At 40.4% G+C, this 22,042-nt stretch overlaps 1 protein-coding gene across 2 annotated transcripts in view; it reads right to left on the reverse strand.

The window, feature by feature from the left end:
- Positions 1-22,042, reverse strand: part of pcxb (pyruvate carboxylase b) — a 299,933-nt gene that overhangs the window by 256,828 nt on the left and 21,063 nt on the right. For both annotated transcript variants that reach the window (XM_042223129.1, XM_042223128.1), the window contains exons 7-9: positions 20,436-20,553; positions 17,809-17,876; positions 15,344-15,427 (exon numbers count right to left, since the gene is read on the reverse strand). In XM_042223129.1, coding sequence (XP_042079063.1) covers positions 15,344-15,427; positions 17,809-17,876; positions 20,436-20,553 — 270 coding nt within the window. The remainder of the gene's footprint in view (positions 1-15,343; positions 15,428-17,808; positions 17,877-20,435; positions 20,554-22,042) is intronic.

The raw sequence follows: 22,042 nt of genomic DNA on the forward strand, positions 1-22,042 counted from the left end.
GTTACTGAACATTATGACTAATTGTCTCCCCTCACCCACCATTTTCTAGTGCGCCCTCCATGACATTCATCCCACTTTCCCTTGGCTGTAATTTCAGAAAGCAGTTGGCAAGAGTCCCCCCAACATCCCCCCCCAGCTGGCAGAAACAATCAATAGCACCTCTCTTCCTCTAGTCTCAGTCCCAACACCTCACTTAAGCCCCCCCACCTCCCCGCCCCAAAGTCTTCTTCCCTCCCAAATTTTTCTCTCCTCCCCAGAATGTCTCAGATCGCCAACTCTGCGGGACTCTACTTCCAAAAAGCTTTTTATGCTCGTCTTAACACAAAAACACTTCCATTCTTAATCAGCAACAAAAACAACCCTGCCCGTCTCACACAGAGCTTAAATGTACAAATTCATGCAGTCCACACAGACATGCACAGTCTGCTGCACGTACATGCCAGCCACCGATACTCAAAATAGCACCCATCCAATCACAAGTGCCAATGTCACCCTGACATGGAAGACTCCTGCACCACTTTATGCATCCTACATTTCACAGACCGCAGCAGAATCCATCTGTGCTTTCTGCACACTGTGCACACAAACTATTGACCAAACTGAAAGAGAGAAGGGAAAAAAAGAAAGAACGAACGGAGGTAAAGGATGAAAGAAGAGAAAGTAATTATTTACCGCTTATTGGTGCTTACAATAAACGTGAGATTAGCTTGTCGTTACAGCCACCTTCTTAGACATCCAATTATCTTCCTTTTGTTTCATCAATGCTGTTGTGTTTCTGCAGAGCGCTTCATTCAGACTCCTTAATCAACGAGCGGGTGCTACTTTAACATTTTATTGGAGGGAGTCTCTGAAATTTAGTTTTACTATCATTATTTCTTTTAAAAAAACAAACAAACAATGAGTAGTGTTTCTAAACACTGCATTTACAGCATCGTTCATCAGAGATTGAATAACTGGGAAAGGAGAGAAATGAGCAGAACAAGTTTATTTACTTATAATTGTTAATTTGATTACTTGAGACAATATGGGATAAATATAAAAGTATTTTTTTTATTCCATTTGTTTGGTTGCTGATAGTTTGATTTGGTTCACACACAAAACATTGTGTTGGCCTAGTTATACCATTTTGAGAAGTTAACAGCATTAATGCGTGTACTGCTAAAGAACTGACACTGTAGCTCATCCGGATCATAATCTAGCAGAACTCGCAGGTTATCAGGTGTAAAAACTTTGGTTAGAGAGCGGAAGAGCACCAAAACAAAGGAAAAACACGGTGGGGTTTTCTAGTTGAATATTTCAGAATGCTTTCAGGCTTTTGAGGACAAAAAGGTTTTGAAGCCACAAATGGGTGTAAACACACAGAAGCATGCTGACAGACTGTTGGTGGGTCTGCGGGTAGAGAAAATGTTTACAATCCACCGACCAGCTCCAGAGACAAAGTGTCAGTCTGAATTTGCGAGCCCCCTCCCGTACGTGTCGACGGGGAACATGAATCGTCTCGGCTAGAGCGCATCGTCTCTTCGCTCACCGTCGCCATGGTGATTGACAGCAGAACTAATTCTGCATTTAACACCCTGGATTGACAGACGTGTGTACACACAAACAGCTTTACAGAAGGACAGGTAGGGGAAAGGGCCTGAAAAACCACAGGAGATGGCAGAGACACTCGAAACGTCGGTCACTAAAAAGACCACCTTAAATCCTTGGGGAAAAAAAACACAGCAGGTGCTGCCATTTAAGAATGGCGGCATACTAGTATCACTGAGAGTCCAAAAATCCAAGACAAAGACCAAAGAGGGAGAAATGGGAATCCTTTCTTCTCCTTAAATGAACTGGCATCCAACAGACAAACACCTGCTCTTATTTTTAGGACATCAGTTCTTTTCTTTAGTTCTTCTGACTGATAGGAAACAAAATCATGGACTAGAATGATATCCAACTACAAACTAGTGGTTGTTTATTACATCCATGAATACAGTTACACAGATGCAAAGGGAAAAAAAAGCTTCATTGTGCAGTTTTTCCCCTTCATCCTGTTTGTGTCAGCACAAGGATAAATTATTATAAATCACTTCTTTACACCATTGAACACTTTTTTTAACTTCTGAAATTTGATAGTCGTTTAACAGCTGTGCCACAATAGCGCAACAAGTTACAAGCAACACAATAAATCTCAATCGTGCACATTGTATCCGACTTTTGCTGCCCACCTAACACTAAACTGTACAGTGAAAGATATGCATCTACAATTCTTTTACTACGTACTTGGTCTTAGGATGAAATATAAAACTTAAATTTTCTTTCAATAAAATCCAAATAAATATGTATGAAGTCACTAATTAGGAACAATGAGCCTGAGACCGTAGACTGAAGGAGATAGCATGCATCCATTGTGAGCTAGTAAATGTATTTAGCTCAAAACAAATATCCAAATGGGTAACGTTCAGCTACAGCACTACCACTAACAAGCATTTTCTGTGCATATAAACTAAGACTATGTGCCACAGTCACCCTGGTTTATCCTGCTCTGTGTTCTTTATTAGAAATAATGGTTTGCACACTGCAGAGCTCCAGATTCTTTAATCATTGCATCCAGCGACATTTCAAGCACACCTGCTCTTCAGCATTTCTGTTCTCCGTGTTCCTTTATTACAGTGAGCATGTATTCTGCATACATCTGTAGGTTTTTATCCTACACTACAGAGCGCCTCGACATGACAGTTAGAGCAGGGCGATATGGCCAAAAATATTTATCACGATATATATTTGAAAATTTGCGATAACGATATAACTGACGATATAATTGATGCGAGACAAAATACAACTCCACAACATTACTAGCGCAAAAAGACAACCTTCATTTATTTTCACTTAAACAAGAAGCTGGTTTTTATGTACATTAAAGCTTTATAAAAATGTAACAGTGCAAATGCAAATTCCTTGCTGAAAGTTTAACCAAAAGGCATTTCCAGTAGAAATGGGCTGACATATCCTGAGCATAACCATGTATAATATCCACTGAAGTTAAAAAGAGGTGCTTTGCAACATTAAACTGCAGTGTGCAGTACGTATTTTTCGGACCATAAGGTGCACGGGATTATAAGGCACATTAAGCGAAACAAAGCAGTCAGATAAATCAAACTTTATTAAACTCATTCTTCTTGCTTCCTCCACTTCTGTACCATTGATTCATTAATGTTGAATTCTCTGGCAGCTGCTCTATTCCCATGTTGTTGCAGTATATTAATGACTAACCTCGTATTGTGGATGGATTATCTCAGTTGTTCTCCTGACTGAAGTTTGGTCCGTTTACAGCATCCTGCCATGCGATTGCATTTGTCTCTAACCATGAAGGAACCTTCACGTTAACTTTTATAAGTGGAAAAGTGTTAGTGTTCGTCCTCCAGCTTCACTGTTTATGTTATGCTAACATAGCTGTGTCGCTAGCGATCACGTAGCACATAATTATATACCAGCTAGCCCAACTTCAGTAACCCTACAAACGTCACTGCTGTTTAGTTTCCTGTCTTCATTTATGTTGGAAGTGATAGCAGAGCTGTACGTTTGATTTTTTTCAGAAATCTCTCAGTCAGAACATGCAATATCATGCTTAGGTAACTAGCGAAACTAGCGAGCTAACTTCCGCTAGCTTCCTGCTAGCTTCTAACTCCGTTAAATGTAATACATTTTGTTTTCATGGATGCCTGGAAGTTAAACTTCATAGTTACACCTGGTAAAGCAGCAATGCTGATCGTTTTATTAAAGATGAAAGAATTTAGACAGTTTTTAACTCTTAGTGATGCTGCAGTGTTCGTTTGACCTGAAGCATACGGAGTTTAGGACCCAGATTACTCCCAGATTTAAGAGCATCTTACGACAATACATACGACGGCCGCTTGCATGTTCTGCAAAAAAATGTGCTTTGTCGTGTATCTGACGGACAAACACCAAACCAGTTCCACATCACTGAAGTTGCACCATTTTTACAAACCAATTCTGGTTCATCTGTTTCACTCAACAATCGGCCATGTGCGTATGAAAACAAAGGCACTGCGCATGCGCGTTTTACTCATATTCTATTGCGATATTTCATTTTCCTATCGTTGCCTAACATTATACCGGTATTACCGTGAACGGTATAATATGGCCCAGCCCTAATGACAGTTCTGATTTGGAGCTTCAGTAATATCTTTGTAACTATCATGTTTTCAACTTCAGTAACAGGAGAACAGTTTATTGTACCATATCACAACAAAGTGAAATGACCTAAAAACAAATCCACAATTAACCAATTTGAATAATATTTGACAAACACCAGTGCGCCCAGCTGTTATGTGAAACTGTGCTACACAAATGTGTAAGCCACTTGCATATTTATCTAACCACCGATATAAAGAATGCTCTTGGGGAGTAAAGGAGACAAAAAGCACTGGGGAAAGAAGGAGGGGAAAAATAGTAGTGTTTTGATGTCTTTATCTCCACATTTCATAATACAAACCGTCGAGGCCATTAGTCATGGGTGATATAGCTTCAAAATATCAATAACTCAAAGAAACTTGTGATAATGATGATATAGAAAAGAAATGGTGCTTACAGACAGCAGCATTTATTAGTGCAAACAAAATTAGGGGCATTTTTCCTCCTCTCCCAATGAGCTACTCCCACTCCTGATAGGCTACCAGCGAAGTCCAAGTGTTATATTGAGACATCTGTGATATAGATGGGCTGTGCATTTATATTCTCTAGCTCACAAAACAAAATCATAAAGCCCAAATGTCTGACAGCGAGCGTAGCATGTCAGCCTCCGATGACAAAGGAAGCCACGCCAGCAGCATGAAAGGGGTTTCAGCACACAGGGTAGACCTCCAACAACTCAATACTTTGGAAAACATCCAACTAAATGTGGAAAACCTTTTCACTACTAGAAGGGAAGGAAAATTAAGTTCAATCTAACCAGCCTATAAAAAGATCCTAGCAGCTGGTGATGTGCAACCCAAAAGTAAACAAATGACTCGACAGAGCATCGCTACAGAGCTCGCTAATTGCACCCCACATGACAGGAAGAGCAAACATCAAAAGTTAGCACAAAAGTAGCTCCTGCAGTGTTTTTACAAGAAACTTTAAACACCTGAGATTAACAATAACTAAAGCACCTTAACCTTCTAACTCTTTAGCAACTAAACAACAGCCGCATATTAAAACTCAATTTGAAATAAGTCTTGTAGCTGGTATGTTGTACCTCGGGTCGAGCTTATTATCCATTAGCTTAAAGCCACACTTTTTTACCATGTACCTGCATCTGTAATTTCCACCCACCGTTTGCTCTTCCTGTCACATGGAGCGCAATTAGCGAGCTCTCCAGCAATACTCGCTCGAGTCATTTGTTTACATTTGAGTCGCACATCACCGGCTCTAGCATTTCCTCCGCCTTCACAGCCTGGTAGGACTCGGCTGAGTGTTTGTGCTTCAAGTGTTGAACAAGTTAGTTTGTTGCGACACTAGGGTATGTAAACAGCGCATCACTATATCACAGTATTACATTTTTAATCACATAAACTTACAGTGGTATGATACAGCCCTGCTGGCTACCCCGATTGGCGCTGATGAGCTGTGGACATACTTGATTGTGAGCAGCAGTTCTCTCAAGAGACAGCAGAAAGACGAGTAGGCAAACAGGCACAATACTAAATAATTATTTCTCCTTCTCTCCACTACACTTAAATTATTTTTCTCATGTCATCATGCACACAGATTTCAAGCTCCTGTTCTCCTCTCTCCATCACTAAAAAACACTGCAACAAATTTTAATTTTCTGCCGTCTTCCACTCGTGTACAAATAAAAATCAATACTGCTTCATTTCTGCAGAAGGGGGGGGGGGGGGGGGGTAAACCCCACCTGCCACTAAACCAAACAAAACAGATTGAATCAGAGTTTAAAATGCAACAGCCTCAATCATCATCACACCACACGAGTACCAGAATTGAATTCCCCAAAACAGCTGCACAAAATGCAGCGTATGACAGCAACTTTGCCTTCTGCCTTCAGATTAAAGTGATAAATATACCATGAAACAAAAATGTCAGGCACTGAGGTTTTGCTGGCATTAAAGTTACCTACAAAGGCACACCTGTTTGCTTTTCCTCACCACCACAACAGTTAAGCTAATTAGGCGGCTACTTCTGTTGCTCACAGATACCCATGGTGAGCTCCTGTGCATAGTAACATCAGGTGTGCATATTATACAGTTAGCTGCGGCTCATTTTGAAACACACAAGACGTGTTTTGTCCTTCACACTCTGAGTTTGACTGCTAAATGCACCAGTGTCTCGAGGCAAACTGTGGAATCAAGTGAACCAAATTCATTACAGCAGCTTAAAATGCAATATCATTGCAGATCATAGGCTTGTGTTCTCATTGCTTACGCTCCTTCATAACAGCTACCTCTGCCAAATTCCAATCATGATATAGAGGTTTGAAAAGAAAGTTGGATATTGCTGCCAAACTGTAACAAAGACAGTTCAAAGAGTTCACTGGAAGAGGCCCAAAGTGTGGGTGAACCAACTGAGCACAATACAGAGAAAACATTAAGCGTGTATCAGATGTAGTTATGTCGAGATATCTGGACAGTAAGAGAGAAAAACAAACTTCCCCATAAGAGAACAACACAGACATCAATAAACCTCAACATATGACTACTCATACCATCACATTTTAATATAGGATGATCAATATAATGAGCTCATTTAACATACAAGCATAAAAGAGAATCATTACAATAAAGAGTACTTGGTGAATTATAGCTGCCAAAGAAAACAGGTTAAAAAAATGCATAGAAACCAGATATGAAAAAGTAATTTATAATACCAAGAGTCTGGTGGCAACATCCCAGCCAAGTCTCAACTAAAAACTATCATATAGCTGCTCCAAGAGTGGAGTTATTCGTTTTCAGTCAATATCTCATGAAGCTGAAAGGCTGTAAACAGCTTGATGACAGGGTGTCAGACCGGGGAGAGTACCACCATGATGGTACCAGTGTAGAAAATGAGGAAAGTGTAACTAAGTAGGTTATCAGTCAGACAGTTCAAAGCTTAAATAGGTTTGGGGTTTTTTCAGTATATCTGGTGTTGTGATTTCAAGATCAGAAATTCAAGCTCGTCATATTTGTCTAAGAACTGCAACATTTTGCATTTATTTTAGCCGCTCTCATTTTGTGGTCAAACAACCCTATCCTTCATATTCAGAGCACCTCTGAGTTTCCCTTTTAGTTTTGTTCAGCTTGAGCACAATGTCAGGAAGAGCTTTTATTTTATTTTTTTAAAACAAAGCCAGTCAGAAAAAAATCTAAACAAGAGTGTTTCTGCAGGAGAACCTGTTGAAACAACCCTATGTGCATGTGTGTTTGACACAGACACTCCCTGCACTGATGTGATGCATTTCACCTCTTCATGTCCACATCTGCACCTTCAAACATCTGGCAGAGACAGGTTTCATCTCAAACACCTCATGTTTTTCACATTTTATTTAAGAAAAAAAAAGTTAAAGTTAAGGGAAATTCCTCTTCCCCCCCCCAAAAAAAAGATATAATAATAAAGTCACATTGATATCAAGATTACAGTTACTGGACCAAAATAATGAGAACTGTTTTTCCCCAATCAAGCAGCGCTGCCGTAAACTACACAGAGCCACACTCTTGTTTTACGTGACACTGCTGCTCTTCTGAACATTTGAAGGAGAGGATATTCAGTACTGTTCATTAACGCAGCAAAAACAGATCAGAATTAATCTGTTGTCAAACACAGTAAATCTAACAGATGATTTATGCACAGCCAGTCAGCAACAACCACTTAGTCTATACTCAATAAGTCAGATCTCTTCGGGCAGTCGCTGCAGCTCCGGAAATGCTAGAGTGTAACAGAATTTGTCAAATGTAATGTGCAGTGTCTGAGACATGTTACTTTATGTCCGTCTACTTATAACAGGACTGTCGAGCATATGTGCAATAAACCACAGCCCATCAGCGCACAGATGTTCCACACTTGCAAGAACCGAAAAACTTCATGGTCAAACTGGGAATTTTGTACTCAAATGCAGATATTCAACTTTATTTCCATCATAAAACTCGTGTCCACCAAGCAAAGACAGATGGGCTTCACTGCAGCTTTTTCTTTATTAACTCATTGCAGAAGTAAGCGATATAGGACACTACTGCTGCACATCACATATCAAGAGGTATTAAAAAAAAAAAAATAAGCCAAGCAGTACATGGATGAATGAGCGAGCAATGATGCACCCAATCAGTGGGCCCATCACTGATTTAAAATCTCACACTGCTATAGTGAGACACATCACTCAGATCTAATCAGGACTGGCTGGGATATACATGGGCGGGTAAAAAGAAATGTCAGCTGTAGACCTTTCACTGAAACACAGACAAAACATCAGAAGCCAGAACCCCCCCGCCCCAAATCCTTTTCCAGGCGTATACAAAAATCAGCTGTTTGAACAGCAGATAACACATAAGAGCACAGAGGCATGGTTTGACAACATCTGATTTTCTTGTGAGACCTGACTCTAATGGCTGCAGGAAGTTACTCCAGCTCTCAGCACAAGGGTTTGAGCTCAGTGTTGCCAGGCAACTTTGTTCTCCAGCACATTCTATCAGGAAATGTGACCTGTATCGAGTTCAAAGACTGCGCCGTTTCTCTGAAAGACTGATGGAGGCTGCTGATAATGGAAGATGTGTGATATGTACAGATGGAAAAATGATGGGAGGGGGAAAATAAAATAAAATATATATAAAAGCAACACTATGGAGCCACCATTAAAGCCAGATAAGAGAAAAACAGCAGGTGTGTGAATGAGAATGGGGAAAAAAGATAAATATTTATACAATGCTATGAAGTAGGATTCAAATCCCCAGAGTTTATATTGTGGAATCTGATATTAAACTGTCACATATCCACTAAAATGTTACATCAAATATCCAGAGTAAATACAAGAATTAAATAATGCTGCTTGTTGAAGCAAGAAAGCATAAAATGCCCAAATCAAAAAACAAAAAAAAAATCAAAACATGTCAATAGAAATAGTTGAGGCTGGATTGACCAACGAGTCAGATGCTTTCTTCTTGATGTCATACTAAAAATGAGACCACATCAAATCTGGTATTGCTGCATAATTTGGCAGAAATCTAAGAAAGCAGGCATCTAGTACATACAGAGACTAAAGGAATACAAGCCCATACAAGGACTGTTCAAGCAGGTAGTTAAACATGCAATCAAAATGATGGCTGAACACCCCTTCTCCTTTGAATATGTACCATCACCTCATTTGTTCAAGCCTCCATTAAACCAAGAACTCACTAAAGACTGAACTGATTTTAGCTTTTGTCTCTCTAGCCCTAATAGTGTTTTTATTAATGTATGGATATACACTCAGATACTTCATTAAGTACACCTATTCAGCTACTCTAAATGCAATTATCCAGTCAGCAAATCAGACTGACGCAAATTGATTGTTTTCAGCATGTAGACCTGGTCAAGACTATGTGATGAAGTTCAAACAGAGCATAAGAATGGGGAAGAAAGGTGATTTAAGTGGCTCTGAGCGTGCCATGTTTGTTGGTGCGACACCGGCTGATCAGAGAATTTGAGAAACCGCTTATCTGCTAGGATTTTCCTGCACAACCATGTCCAGGGGAAAAAAGAAAACATCCAGTGAGCAGCAGCTCTCTGGGCAAAAATTACTTGTTGAAGCCGCAGGTCAGAGGAGAACAGCCAGACTGCTTTGAAGTTATAAGGGAACAGTAACACATACCTAGTTGTCATAACCAAGTCATGCAGTAGAGCATTTCTGAGCACACCTTGAATACTGAAGCAGATGTGCTACAGTAGCATAAACGCAACACTGGACGTCACTTCCAAACAGCTAAGAACAGGACAGACTACAAATCTCAAATACATCTCAAAACTATTGTATCAATTTATAAAATCCCACGTCGCCTCATTCTCGAGTTACAGCATTCAGTTACAGCACCATCCCAGGGTCAAAAATTGGTGTGCGCAACATGAAAGCATGCATCCATCTCTGTATCCTCTAACCGATTTCTTGAACATAAAAATGAGTTCACTGTACACAAATGCCACTTTAGAGCACACCTTTGATATGTGGTTAAATGGGAGATTTTCATCATGGATGTGTGTGACAAATCTATGTGATACCATCATGTCAGTGTGGACCATAACCACCTAGTTTAATCTGTGGCACAAAGAATTAAGGCAGCTCTAAAGGGCAAAACAGGGTCCAAGCCAGAGCTAGAAGGGTGTAAGCAATGAAGTGGCTGGTGAATGTAGTTTTATAGACACAGTGTAGTTAGAGGACAATACTTTTTAATGTTCTTCTTTTATGTATAGTTTTATGATTGCAGCTTTTATGATCTCATTCTTATACACAGAAACAGATTGTGGCACTTTGCACAAATTTCCCCTCAGGAAGCGTAAAGTCTACTGAAGTTACAGCAAGTCTAACTGCTAATAATCCCCCTACACTTCATTGCTAGTTTGACTCTAGTTGTTGCTGTAACTAGAGTCAAGCTCTTCGGTTATAGCCGATCAGCCTGCCCGACTATGCCGTGGTGGAATTTCAGCCCACTCTTCACTGCAGAGTTCCTTTCTTGAACCCACATCTTGAGCAGGCCACTGACAAATTCTAATTTTAACTCTCACTCACAACCGTTAACTTCAGCTTCAACTCAACTTCATTCTCATTCTGAATTTTCTAGTAGAGCAGAATTCAGGTTACCCCCTCAGGTGTGGCACTTCACCTTCCCCTGAAGCAGCCAAAGTATCCCAGCAACGCTGCCACATGTGCGCTTAACTTCGGTATAATGTCTGAGTTTGTGGAATTTCAAGACAATCTAACATTCCACTCGGCTGAAAACACTCTGCTGAAAGGTTTGAGCATCATCAAAATGTGTCGTGACAGCAGCCTCCTGGGTTAACAGTGTTCTTCACCTCACAGTTCTTACATCGACTGAAGTTTTCCCAAGTGTCGCTCAGATATTTCAAACCTCAGATTTCAGGACTTGACTAAGAGGCGCCCGACTTTAACATCTTACTATTGGAGAATTTCAGACAGTCAATCACATCCAGGAATAGGGATGGGTATCGTTTGGGTTTTATCCGATACCAGTATCAAACCGGTACTTTTGAAACGGTGCCGGTGCTTAAAGAATGGAGAACACAAAATTGGTCCAAAAACCTCTCATGTTCAGCTGTTTTTTTGTAAAAAGATAACAATGTTAGCCTTTTCTGCAGCTATGGGGCATATATGGATCACTCTTGGCTGGAAGCAGTGCTTAAACAATGGAAAAAACACAAACTTTGTCCAAAAACCTCTCATGTTTAACTGTTTTCCACTTTTTCTTTGGTCATTTTAGCCTTTTTGGCCAGGGTGAAGGGAGTATCTGCCATCAAACAAGAAGACAGCCGCATGTAGCTATGATGATGTTTGCTAGTTCACCTTACATGCATTAATGTAATAACGTGGTTAGCCTACTCAACGTAAATTACACACGAACAACATTAAGCTACTCACGCAGAGAAGAACGGCTGCTGCTGCATCATCATCCTCATCATTTCTGCTACACTGGCAGGGCTAGGGGCCAGGACTCTCCTCTTCTGTTTTTGGGGGATGTTGCTAACTCCGGGTCCGATAACAGGCAACCCACCCGCAGTAGATGTGCTCGGTGTGAGGTCTCGCAGCAAGCTATCAAATACGGCGCATTTCTCGGCTTTTAAAAAAAACGCTATGCGTCGCCAGGTGTTTCATCGGATTTGAGGTGTTACCTCCTTTGACAGTATCACAGTATCAGCTTAAAGCACTTGTTGCAGGCTGCTGAGTTTGCATTTTGCTGTGAAGTACAGCCAGACTTTTGACCGCTTCGCCTTGGGCATTTTTAATCTGTAGCTCTGCTCTAAAAGATACGTACCTGGCCCCGCCTACTATCCTCGGAAACGTAAAATGATTGGCTAGAATCAAAGTGTATCACAGCTCAGGAAAAAAAAGCCGAAATAAAAAAAAAGCACAATAAGTGCGTTCCGTTCCTGTTACTACGTTTATGTCAGAACCGGTCCCATCCCTATCCAGGAAGGTTTATTATCGTCTTTAATCATAGACATGTGTCCTTAGAGACATACAAAGAGCTTGATAATCCTCCTTTTCTTACATATTTTAAGAATATGCCCTTTGTAATTCCGTCCAAGCCAAAAATTACACCCTTGTGTTTCAATTTTAAAACTTTGTGCTCTCTGCCTTTTTTGAAGTTCTGAAATGTCACAAAAAAAAAAAAAAAAAAAAAATAAACAGAAGTTATTTGATGTGTGGCTCCATTTTCACATTTGATCAGATTTGCACATTTAAAAAAAAAAGAGAAAAAAAAGAAAAAGTTGTTTGAAGATTTGACACAAACAAAAAGTAAACACAAATCAAACTGTGTTATACTTTTTCACAGAATCAGATTTGCATGTGTGAGCTTGTTTTACTGAGCACATCTTTATACTACCAACTACGGTTTACAACAGTGTGTTTGGCATTTTTGGCCAGATATCGGGAGTAGGAGGAATGAGGAGGACAGACATAATAACAACAATGTAATGTCTCATACAAAATGCTAATAAATTCAGTGAGTTCATTAAAATGAGAAGACATTAATCAAAATGAAAACTGAAACCAAGATGTCTACCTTTCCAGGACAGAACTGAAAGAAAGTACAATCAAGCATGGGTATGTAGAAATAATATGAGTATTCCAGTGTGGGTTATAAGATCTTGCATCACCTTACTTTCACACACATGCATGCACAGGCTGTGACACATGCACACACCCATTAATAATTCTGAAGTAAGCACCAGAGTGCATCCTCAGCATTGCTAAGGGGGTGTTTCAATACCCGAGGTGAGAGCAGGGCTCAGCTCTGAAGTGGAAGCTTCACTGTGGAGACTGACTTAAAGTGAAATGCAGTCACAACACATAGCAGAAAAATGCAAGAACAGTGGTGGGGGAGGGGGAGCAAGTGTGGAAGGAAGAAAATGAAAGGTGATGCAGAGAGAAAGTGAGACCCCTGGTGATAATCTGCAAAGGCTGCAGGTCTGTGAGACTTTCTATTCACCTTTGTTCTACTTTGCAAAAAACTAAGCTGGATGAGAACTCAAGCTCTGTATGCAATAAACAGAAGAGGTAAAATCCAAACATTTATACGACTACTGTTACAACTTTAACTAGTAAAGAACGTAAAATAATATTTTTAAAAAGAGCCTGTTGCCTCTTACCTGGCCTGAACCCAGAGAGGAAGAAGGGGAGGGGGACACAGACCAGTACACTAAAGGCCAATTTCAAGTTACCAATTAACCTAGCAGTCATATATTTGGACTGTGGTTGCAAGTTTGAGTAGAGAACAGAGAAGTCATGCCAGCACAGGAAGAACGTGCAATATCCACCGTAAAGGCCACAGCTGGCCAGCAGATTCAAGGCTTCCTGCTGTGAGACATCAGTGCCAACCGCTGTCCCACAAAAAGCACAACATGCTCATCTTGTCAAGTTAACCAGTTACATTTTTAAAAATCAGCATCAGCAATATGCCTCATCCCTTTATTACAAGCTTAAGGAGATCAGCAACAATGACAGGTACCAACCAAAGCTATCATAATACAGCAATTCTGGATACACTGCAGATAAGTCATCTATGACCAAGACCATTACCTGTAACTGAGGTCTTAAACTGTAGATCAGCGGTCCCCAACCACGGACTGAGTCATTTGGTACCGGACCGCAAGAGTTGAGGCTCGGCTGTGAAATTTATGGTTTTGAGGGGTTTTAGCGGTTTCTTTTGTTTGTTTGTTTTTAATCGTTTTTATCATTAACTCTGTTTCCCTGGGTCTTTTCCCATGTGTTATGAATAAATCTTTTTTGGTACCGGTACTGGTTTTATTTTGTTGTATTTATCCACGACACCTTAAAGGCCAGTCCTTGAAAATATTGTCGGACATACACCGGTCTGTGGGGCAAAAAAGGTTAGGGACCACTGGTATAGATTATATTCTTCAACTGTAACGACGTATCAAATAATTAGATTACTGACTTTTTCCCTGCCCTGACGTCCAATCAGTCGCCAGTCTCCTAATCATTTTCTAAGTGCCACCACGGGGAGACAAAGTATCGACTCTGGAGAAGTAAACTGGCAGGAGAACCTGCTGTTTGACTAAAAATATATTTGGCGCCAGTGTATCACTAACATATTGAAAGAGAAAGCAATATAATATATTTTATTGACGTTGTCACACTTTTTTTTACCATTTGTATTTTACAGTTATTTCTATTTCTGCACTGACGAGTGAAGACACTACATTTCGTCGTACTCTTGTTGGCACCTGTCATCCTCACACCAGAGCAACATCACTCTCATTTCAAGCTGTAATATGCAGTCAAGAGCTCGCCGCTGCTGCTCTTAAACACACAAGGAGACATGGTTTGTCACTTTAGGCAGACGAGCTGGGTGATGTTGATACGATTACTGGAGAAGGAGAAAAAAAAAAAACCTCACTGCTAGAGCAAGGTCACATCACCCGTCTAAGTCTGTCTTACATAACGATCAGTAACAAAGATCATTCTTCAGCAAATCACCATCCCCGTCTCCAACCTCCTCCCTCATCGCTCCTATCCATTCCTCAACTAGACCATTACCCGAAAAGGCCATTTCTTGAAATCTCTCCTGAGAGATGAGGCTCGACTTAGTCATAGTTGAGCCAACTTTTCAATGATTTAATAATAAAAAATTTAAAAAAAGGCTAAAGACAAGGTGAGATGCTCTCAAACTGTTCAAACACTCATATTCACAATTGCATCCTCAGTCTACACTGCTGACATCCATTTCCACCCATTTTCAAATTACAATTTCATTTTCACAGTTAGGTAAAGCGTCAACATCCCCTTCTAAAAATCACAGGTAGTCGGCACATTAAAATTCTTGGGCAGTATCCCGTGGTCTTGCAGACCAATTATAGACAGGAAAGTGAATTGTATGGGGAATTTGCTCAGGCTTCTTAAAAACAACCCGATGGTTGACAGTACTCGCCAGGAAAGCCTTTTCAGTTTCAGTGAGCCATTTCTTCCCCAGGCTGCCAACTTTTCATAACAAGTGTTCTAAACTTAACGCTGCACATTCGACACACTGAAACCTGCTTTCACAGTCTGCGGAGCAAACGCCGCGTCCAAATGTAGAAGCCGTCTTCACATCAGGACACAATTGCAACAGGGGGGGGGGCTGTATGGGTAAAGCAGCCTTACCTGTCTGGCAAGGTTGACAGCATCCGCGTGAAGACGATCTCTGAGATGAGGGTCCAGCTGGAACGCCGGTGCAATCTCCACAACCTTCAAATCAACAGGACCATCAATATTACCAACATCAGGAGGAAAATGAACATATAAAGTAAATGATGACTGCAGTGTGTGCTGGCTATAGTGTGCATCTTTAGATTGGACCCCCGTAAGCCTCGCTTTCATGACACAATCTGAAACCTCCTGGGATAAATGAAGGCTCAAAACACACAGACAAAACAGGAATAGGATGGCACTTTTGTTTTCCCAGCATCTATTAATAACTTTCCCCACAGAAATGTAGGACAGTGAATCATCCGGAGAAACTGCAGAAAACCCGATTGACAAAAGGCAGCCCTGTTACCAAGGGAGCGTGACAGAAACCCAATGTAAAGCAGGGGTTAAACCCTCAGGTGAGCAGTCACCAGACAAAGACAACAGGGCTGGAGGCGGGGTCTGGATGTATCCACTGCCTGTAGTAGACCTCGATTATTAGTAGATTAGCAGCCCTTGAGGCACTGAGAGACACGGATGCTAATAATTCATTCTGACACTTCTGGAGGAATCTGGATTCAACTAAATCACAACACTCAGTTCTGATTCATTTAGCCCAACACAGAGGATAAAAATTTGCCTCTTAATTCTCTTAGACATTAGTGGTGCATTCGATAAGCCCGAAAGCAAATGGCTTTATTAACGAAGCGCTGAAAGACACGAGCAATTTAAAACCCTACCAAGGTTGTATGACTGAGTAATTAGCCATGGTGATGACTTTACACTATTTGAGGGGGATCTACAACTAGTAACCACATTTAAAAAAAATAATAATTAAAAAGAAAAAATTAGAAATATGAAACACAATAACTGCACATCATCATCCAGTATGTTGACCTGCTTTGTAAGCCTTTTTTTGGGTGGATAGGCAGCATGTAGCAGGCTTATTTTCATGGTAAACAGCGTTGATGAGAGTAAAGCTGTGGGTGATGAATCAGAACAATGAGCTTAAAGATGCTTAAATGCTCCAGAGAGCTGCTGGGTACTGCAGAGTTGGCAGATAATTGTCTATTGGTTCATTACTAGAAGTGGCTGTTTACCCGTAACACAGAAATGTAATCTATTGTTTATAAGGAATGGTGCTTTTTCTATAGTGCTTACAAAAGTGCTCCCAAAGCCCCAGATTTCACTGTATTTCACTATAAGACAAACTAATAAACCTACTTCACCCATTTAGTCAACACTATAATTTGTCTTTTTATTTTCCCCGCTTGATAGAGTTTGTCATTTAAGCGTTAGTGAAACAGAGTGAGCAGATTGTCTTGGTTATGCACAGCCTTGTGTTTAGTGTGGCTGCTGGGTGGCTGGGGATCACTACGCTGGAGCCTGATCCATTTCTTTTCACTGCGTTAAACAAGTCGACCCATCAGGGCAGCTCAGTTCAAGGCAACGTGACCCGTCACAAATTTTAAAGTGAAACCCCTAGAAATCAATAAAATCTCTATCAAATCTTAATGCCATAAAGAAGCCTCTCTCCAAGTAAGAGTAGCACTTCTGCGACATAAAGAAAACTAAAAATATCCCAGCTGCGCTCTGCCATCCCAAATCTACTTCAACAAGCGACTATTCTTGTTTCTGAGATTGAAAGAGATCTTAGATTAAGGGCAAAGGCAGATTAAGGCTGCCAGAATCAAAGACCAGCAGCTCTAGCATGAACAGAGCCACTAATATGATTATCATCTGTAATTTGATTAGAGGGGAAAGGAAGAAAGTGATGAAAACACATGATTAAAACTGCTCTGAGGTGACAATATGTAATGAAATATTACACATGTTAATCAGCTTCCTCTGATGAAAGCACTGTTACATTGAATGATTAGATGGCAATTCCTATTTCTATTCCCCCTTTCATCTGATATTCAGTCATTTTTGTTAATTTAATAATCAGGTGATGGCGTAATACCTCATTTCTCTCCAGTAACTGTCCGATGAATGCCCGCCTGATTAATATGAATGAATTTAAACGTTCTCAAAGAAACTGCTTTTGTTGATCCAAGTTGATTTGTCGGAGGATTATGCAGTTACTGCCAAGACTCCCATTCACGCAGGATTAACAGTGGATAATTTTTATTGGAGTAAGATCCTCTTACCCCCTGCAGCTTAGAGCTTTCTATGACACTCAGGGCCACCTGTGCTATATTAACCATTATAAAGGATTATTAACGTCACACAGAGTACGCCACTAAATTAGCCCATTTCCTCAAATAAGAAAACACTACAGTATTGTAAATTTTCTCAGCAATGCATGCACATCCAATCCATGCTTATGACTTATTTCAGGCCCACCCACCATTATCAGGCACTTCATATTAATCTACTTAATGAAGCAACGCCGCAAATAAAATCTTAAATGAAAACAAAGACAAAAAAGAGGGCATCACCTTCTGGTGTCTCCGCTGAATGGAGCAGTCTCTCTCGTAGAGGTGGATGACATTACCATATTTATCGCCTGAGGAAAGACAAAGATGTAAGTGAGGAAATAACAGAGGAAGCAATTTATAAAAAAAAAAAAGTAGATAAGCAGCAGTATGAGGACAAAGAGCAGTGTAAAGAGTGTGGCTGCATTCAAGGACAGGACATTTTCTTGATGCTACGTGAGGCAAACCCAATTTTGGAGCATGAGAGACGGTCCCCAACCCACCGAGTCGTTTGGTGCCGGCCCACCAGAGTAAAATTTATGGTTTTCAGGGTTTTTATCGTCAACTCTGTTTCCCTGGGTCTTTTTCCTGTGTTGTAGTTGTGCGTCTTATTTTGAAACAAAAAAAAAAATTGCGCATTACCATAGCGACCAGAGAGCATTAAGGGGCAGAGAGGAGGATGTTACTCTCAATGTTGTTGGAGCATTTCAAGAGGATACCGCTAATAAAGCTAATTACAGTGAATTCGCATTTATCATTATATTTACACAATACCGCTATTTTGTTGTATTTATCCACGACACCTTAAAGGAGTCCGTGAAAATATTGTCGGACATTAAACTGGTCCGTGCCGCAAAAAATGTTGGGGACCGCTGCTTTAGAGTGACCACAAACAGCTTTTTGCTGCAATTACAGCATCAGATTTGATCGATTGCTACTGCAGATAAGAGCTTTTAAACAACTGAATATGACATGAAATGTTGAGTAAGACATTTTATGTCAATGTGTTGATGCATCATTACTTAACAGGACTAAAAGATAAGACTGATAGTTGAGAAGCAAACTAAATGAAATTCCACAGATTTTACTTAAATGTAGGGCTGTGCGATATGAACAAAATCTCATATCCCGATATAAGAATTCTATCGTCCTGATAACGATATAAATCACAAAAATGTCACATTTTCTGTAAATTCTGTGAATCTCGGGCAGCTCGACTTGCGGGAAGTGTTTCCAGCTGCCGTCATGTAGCTGGATAGTGTTTTAACAGATGCATGAAACGATACATTTTTAGACATAAGTTGTAACGGCCGCCGTTTTCTTTGTGAGTATTTATTACACGGCGTGCTGCGAGGAAAAGCCTGTTCTAACGTTTGAGTCTAAGGTTTATTTTTCAGCACCTGGCGGCTCTTTTTGAATTCTCATCCGTAAATAATCTGCTCTTTCACGTGATTCAGTTTATTTTGAAAAGTCTCAACAGGATCTTGAGCTTGAAAGGTTTATGTGGAACATAAACAAGCGGACACGCGATGGTTTTACCATCGTTGTTGCTAACAACAACAACTGATAAAAAAAAGGCGCTTGTCTGTCTGTAGTGTGGTTATATTAAATATAAGAGAAAGAGAGAACTTTAGGAAATTAATATAGCCACTACAGTGACCATCAAAACGATGAAAAATTACCGTAAACAGTTTATTTTGTGACACCACGAAACAAACTATAACATAAAATGAAACAATAGACGTTTTTATATCGTCATCAGATATATATCGTTATACCGAACAGCCCTACTTAAATGGTTTGATGTGCAAGAGTTCATTAAAAGACAAATGCAGTCAAGACAGTAGAGCCCTTTTTCTTCACTTATTTATTCCCCAAACACTTTCTAGATTGGTCCTTTTCTCTTCGATAACAGTGACATTTTTTAATTTGACTTCTTAGAATTTCTCCTTTTGTTCAAATGATTCAAAATCCAAAGCTATTCAGTGGCTCACGGTTGTGAACCATTTTGTTGTTACAGCTCTTCATCTGTAACAATTTTACTGAAAACTACTGCAGTTAATGGACCATCAAAACCCTTTCAGATCAACTTTTCCAAATAATCGTTTAAACTGTTAGTCATCACAATCAACTTGCAGAATAGAATACGAGCAAACATGCGAACCGCCATTTGTTGAGTTAAAACAGTCCAATAACTACAAACTATCACAGTTTAACCGCACTAGTTAACGTTATATACCTCTGAAATAGTTCTTACAATCTAACAGAAGCGAGGATTGATGGAAGCTGGGCAGAAAACGCAAAAATAAATACAAGAAGAAATTAAACTGGATGGCAAAGGGAGGAGACAAGAAAAAAGGAGAGAATATTAAAGGGAGACCCAGAGAGGAAAGTGGAGACTGAAGGACTGCCAGAATTCAGAGGGCTGGCAAAGACATGGCTGTTAGCAGGTAATTCAGAAAATTCACAAAATCCTTTGCAAGCCCTAAAGAGAGCAATTAATCACAGTGAACATGCACACGCACGCACACGTGATTAGCTATGGCAAATTCTGAATGCCACCTTGTGTATGTGTGGCCATGGAAACATGCAGACACCTCTGTGCAGTACAGGCACTTCCCGCAAGTGTTGGTGTTGGATTTCAGTACTGTAATAGAGTGCTTGCAGAGTTACATGCACTAAAATGAGAAGATGTAATGGCTGGAGAATAAATCATCTTCCCTCTCGTTGTTCATCTGCTTCACCTCCTCCCTTAGCACTCTTAGATTTCAAGGGCTACAATGCAGTTTGCCTTCTTAATGAAACTCAGATAAACACAAACCAGATAAATAGTTAAAAGGCAAACGTAAATGAAGTCAGAGTGCACTTACCAAGGATCTGTACTTCGATGTGCCTCGGCTTTTCAATAAATTTCTCGACAAACAAGGCTCCGTTCCCAAAAGCCGTCAGGGCTTCAGAGTAGGCCCGCTGGTAATTCTCCTCAAGTTCCTGACAAACAAGAGAAATCCATACATGTCCGAGTTAGTTCAACCGTTCAAGAGACAGTCCCAGCAAACTAAAGCTTTTCAAATGTATGGAGTGGTATTATTCGTGTTATTTAGACAACTGCTGTTCCCCTTTTGCACAAAATATTTTATTTGTCCCGACAGAAATGTTTACATTCCCCTAGAGAGTAAGACGGGACACAATATCTCTGGAAGATCACAGTCCACCATGTTCAAGGTCACGACTCCATCTGTGTTTGTCAGTCTACAAAAATCTGCCAGCCAATTCAGTCTCCTCTATGGAGGAAAGACACAAATCACAACCACGCGCCCTTCCCCTGAGCCTCAGGAAAGGAAACTCGAGTCCATCCTCAGCTGTCATCTCATAGCCTTGACAAAAAAAATGCATTTGGAGGCACAACTACAACATTCAAGGGAACTGCAGATGTCATCAGCGCTGCTAAAAGCAGTGTGTCAAAGAAAAGGGCAGAGATGGCACAAAAGGAAGCCGCAACTTTCAAAGAACAGGAAATTATACAACTAATACATAAATAAGCCTTTAAATATCTGATCAGACTCACCGGCTACCAATAAGGGGACAATCAAATGATTTGGAACCAAGCATTCACCAACTGGCTTTGTCACCACTTAATCAGGTGATCATGGACTGAAGCGAGTGCTACGAGCACAGGAAGAACAGCTGCTTTGCTAGTACGTCTACATCTCATCCAGTCATCATTCCTGCAAACTTAACACAACTGAGAAACCAGAAAAACCTGCTAGTTACAGTCAGGGACTCCCAAGTCTGACTGAATGCAACACTTTGGGGGGAAAAAATGCTTCAAAGTTGCTCAATTACATTGTCATTCACGAGCCTGTAGGTGCAAGAGGACTTTTGAAAGACTGGGAAACTTATGAAGATCGCATTTGTACTCCTTCCACATCTTCTCAGTGCATCGTCAGCTCTGGCCACTGGAGCTTTGACGCTTGCCATTCCCTCGTCCTCTTTCACTTCTTTTGGAAAGCATATCACATCAATCCTAGAGGGGTGGAAATACTAAAATCTAGCAGACTAGCTTATCTTAGCCTTGCTTATCAGTAAACATACACATCTCATCCTACAATATGTTGAGAATATTAGCTTCTGTCTGTTAATTCAGCATACAAATGACCTACAAGCCGGCCTTAATGGAATAAAAAGTCAACCTACGCATTGTTGCCTGGCGGTCCCAACAGTACAGAGAAACCTCTTTACAATTTCCTCACATCGTATCTGCTGGAGCTGCTGAGGCCCTTGTGACTCAACTGAATAACTAGAAATGTCAACAACTAATTAATTAGACTGGGGTACAACTCAGAAAAGGTCACACTTTCCAATATGTTGCCGACTTGCATGACTACAGTAGGACGCAACACTGCCACCACTCATGTAGATCAGAAACTATAGCATAGTGCCAGTGAATAAAGCGGGGCTTACATTTAAACTGACACTT

Source organism: Haplochromis burtoni, unplaced genomic scaffold (assembly GCF_018398535.1).
Source record: "Haplochromis burtoni strain Fernald_Lab_line unplaced genomic scaffold, NCSU_Asbu1 Contig_102, whole genome shotgun sequence".
NCBI classification, from domain to species: Eukaryota; Metazoa; Chordata; class Actinopteri; order Cichliformes; family Cichlidae; genus Haplochromis; species Haplochromis burtoni.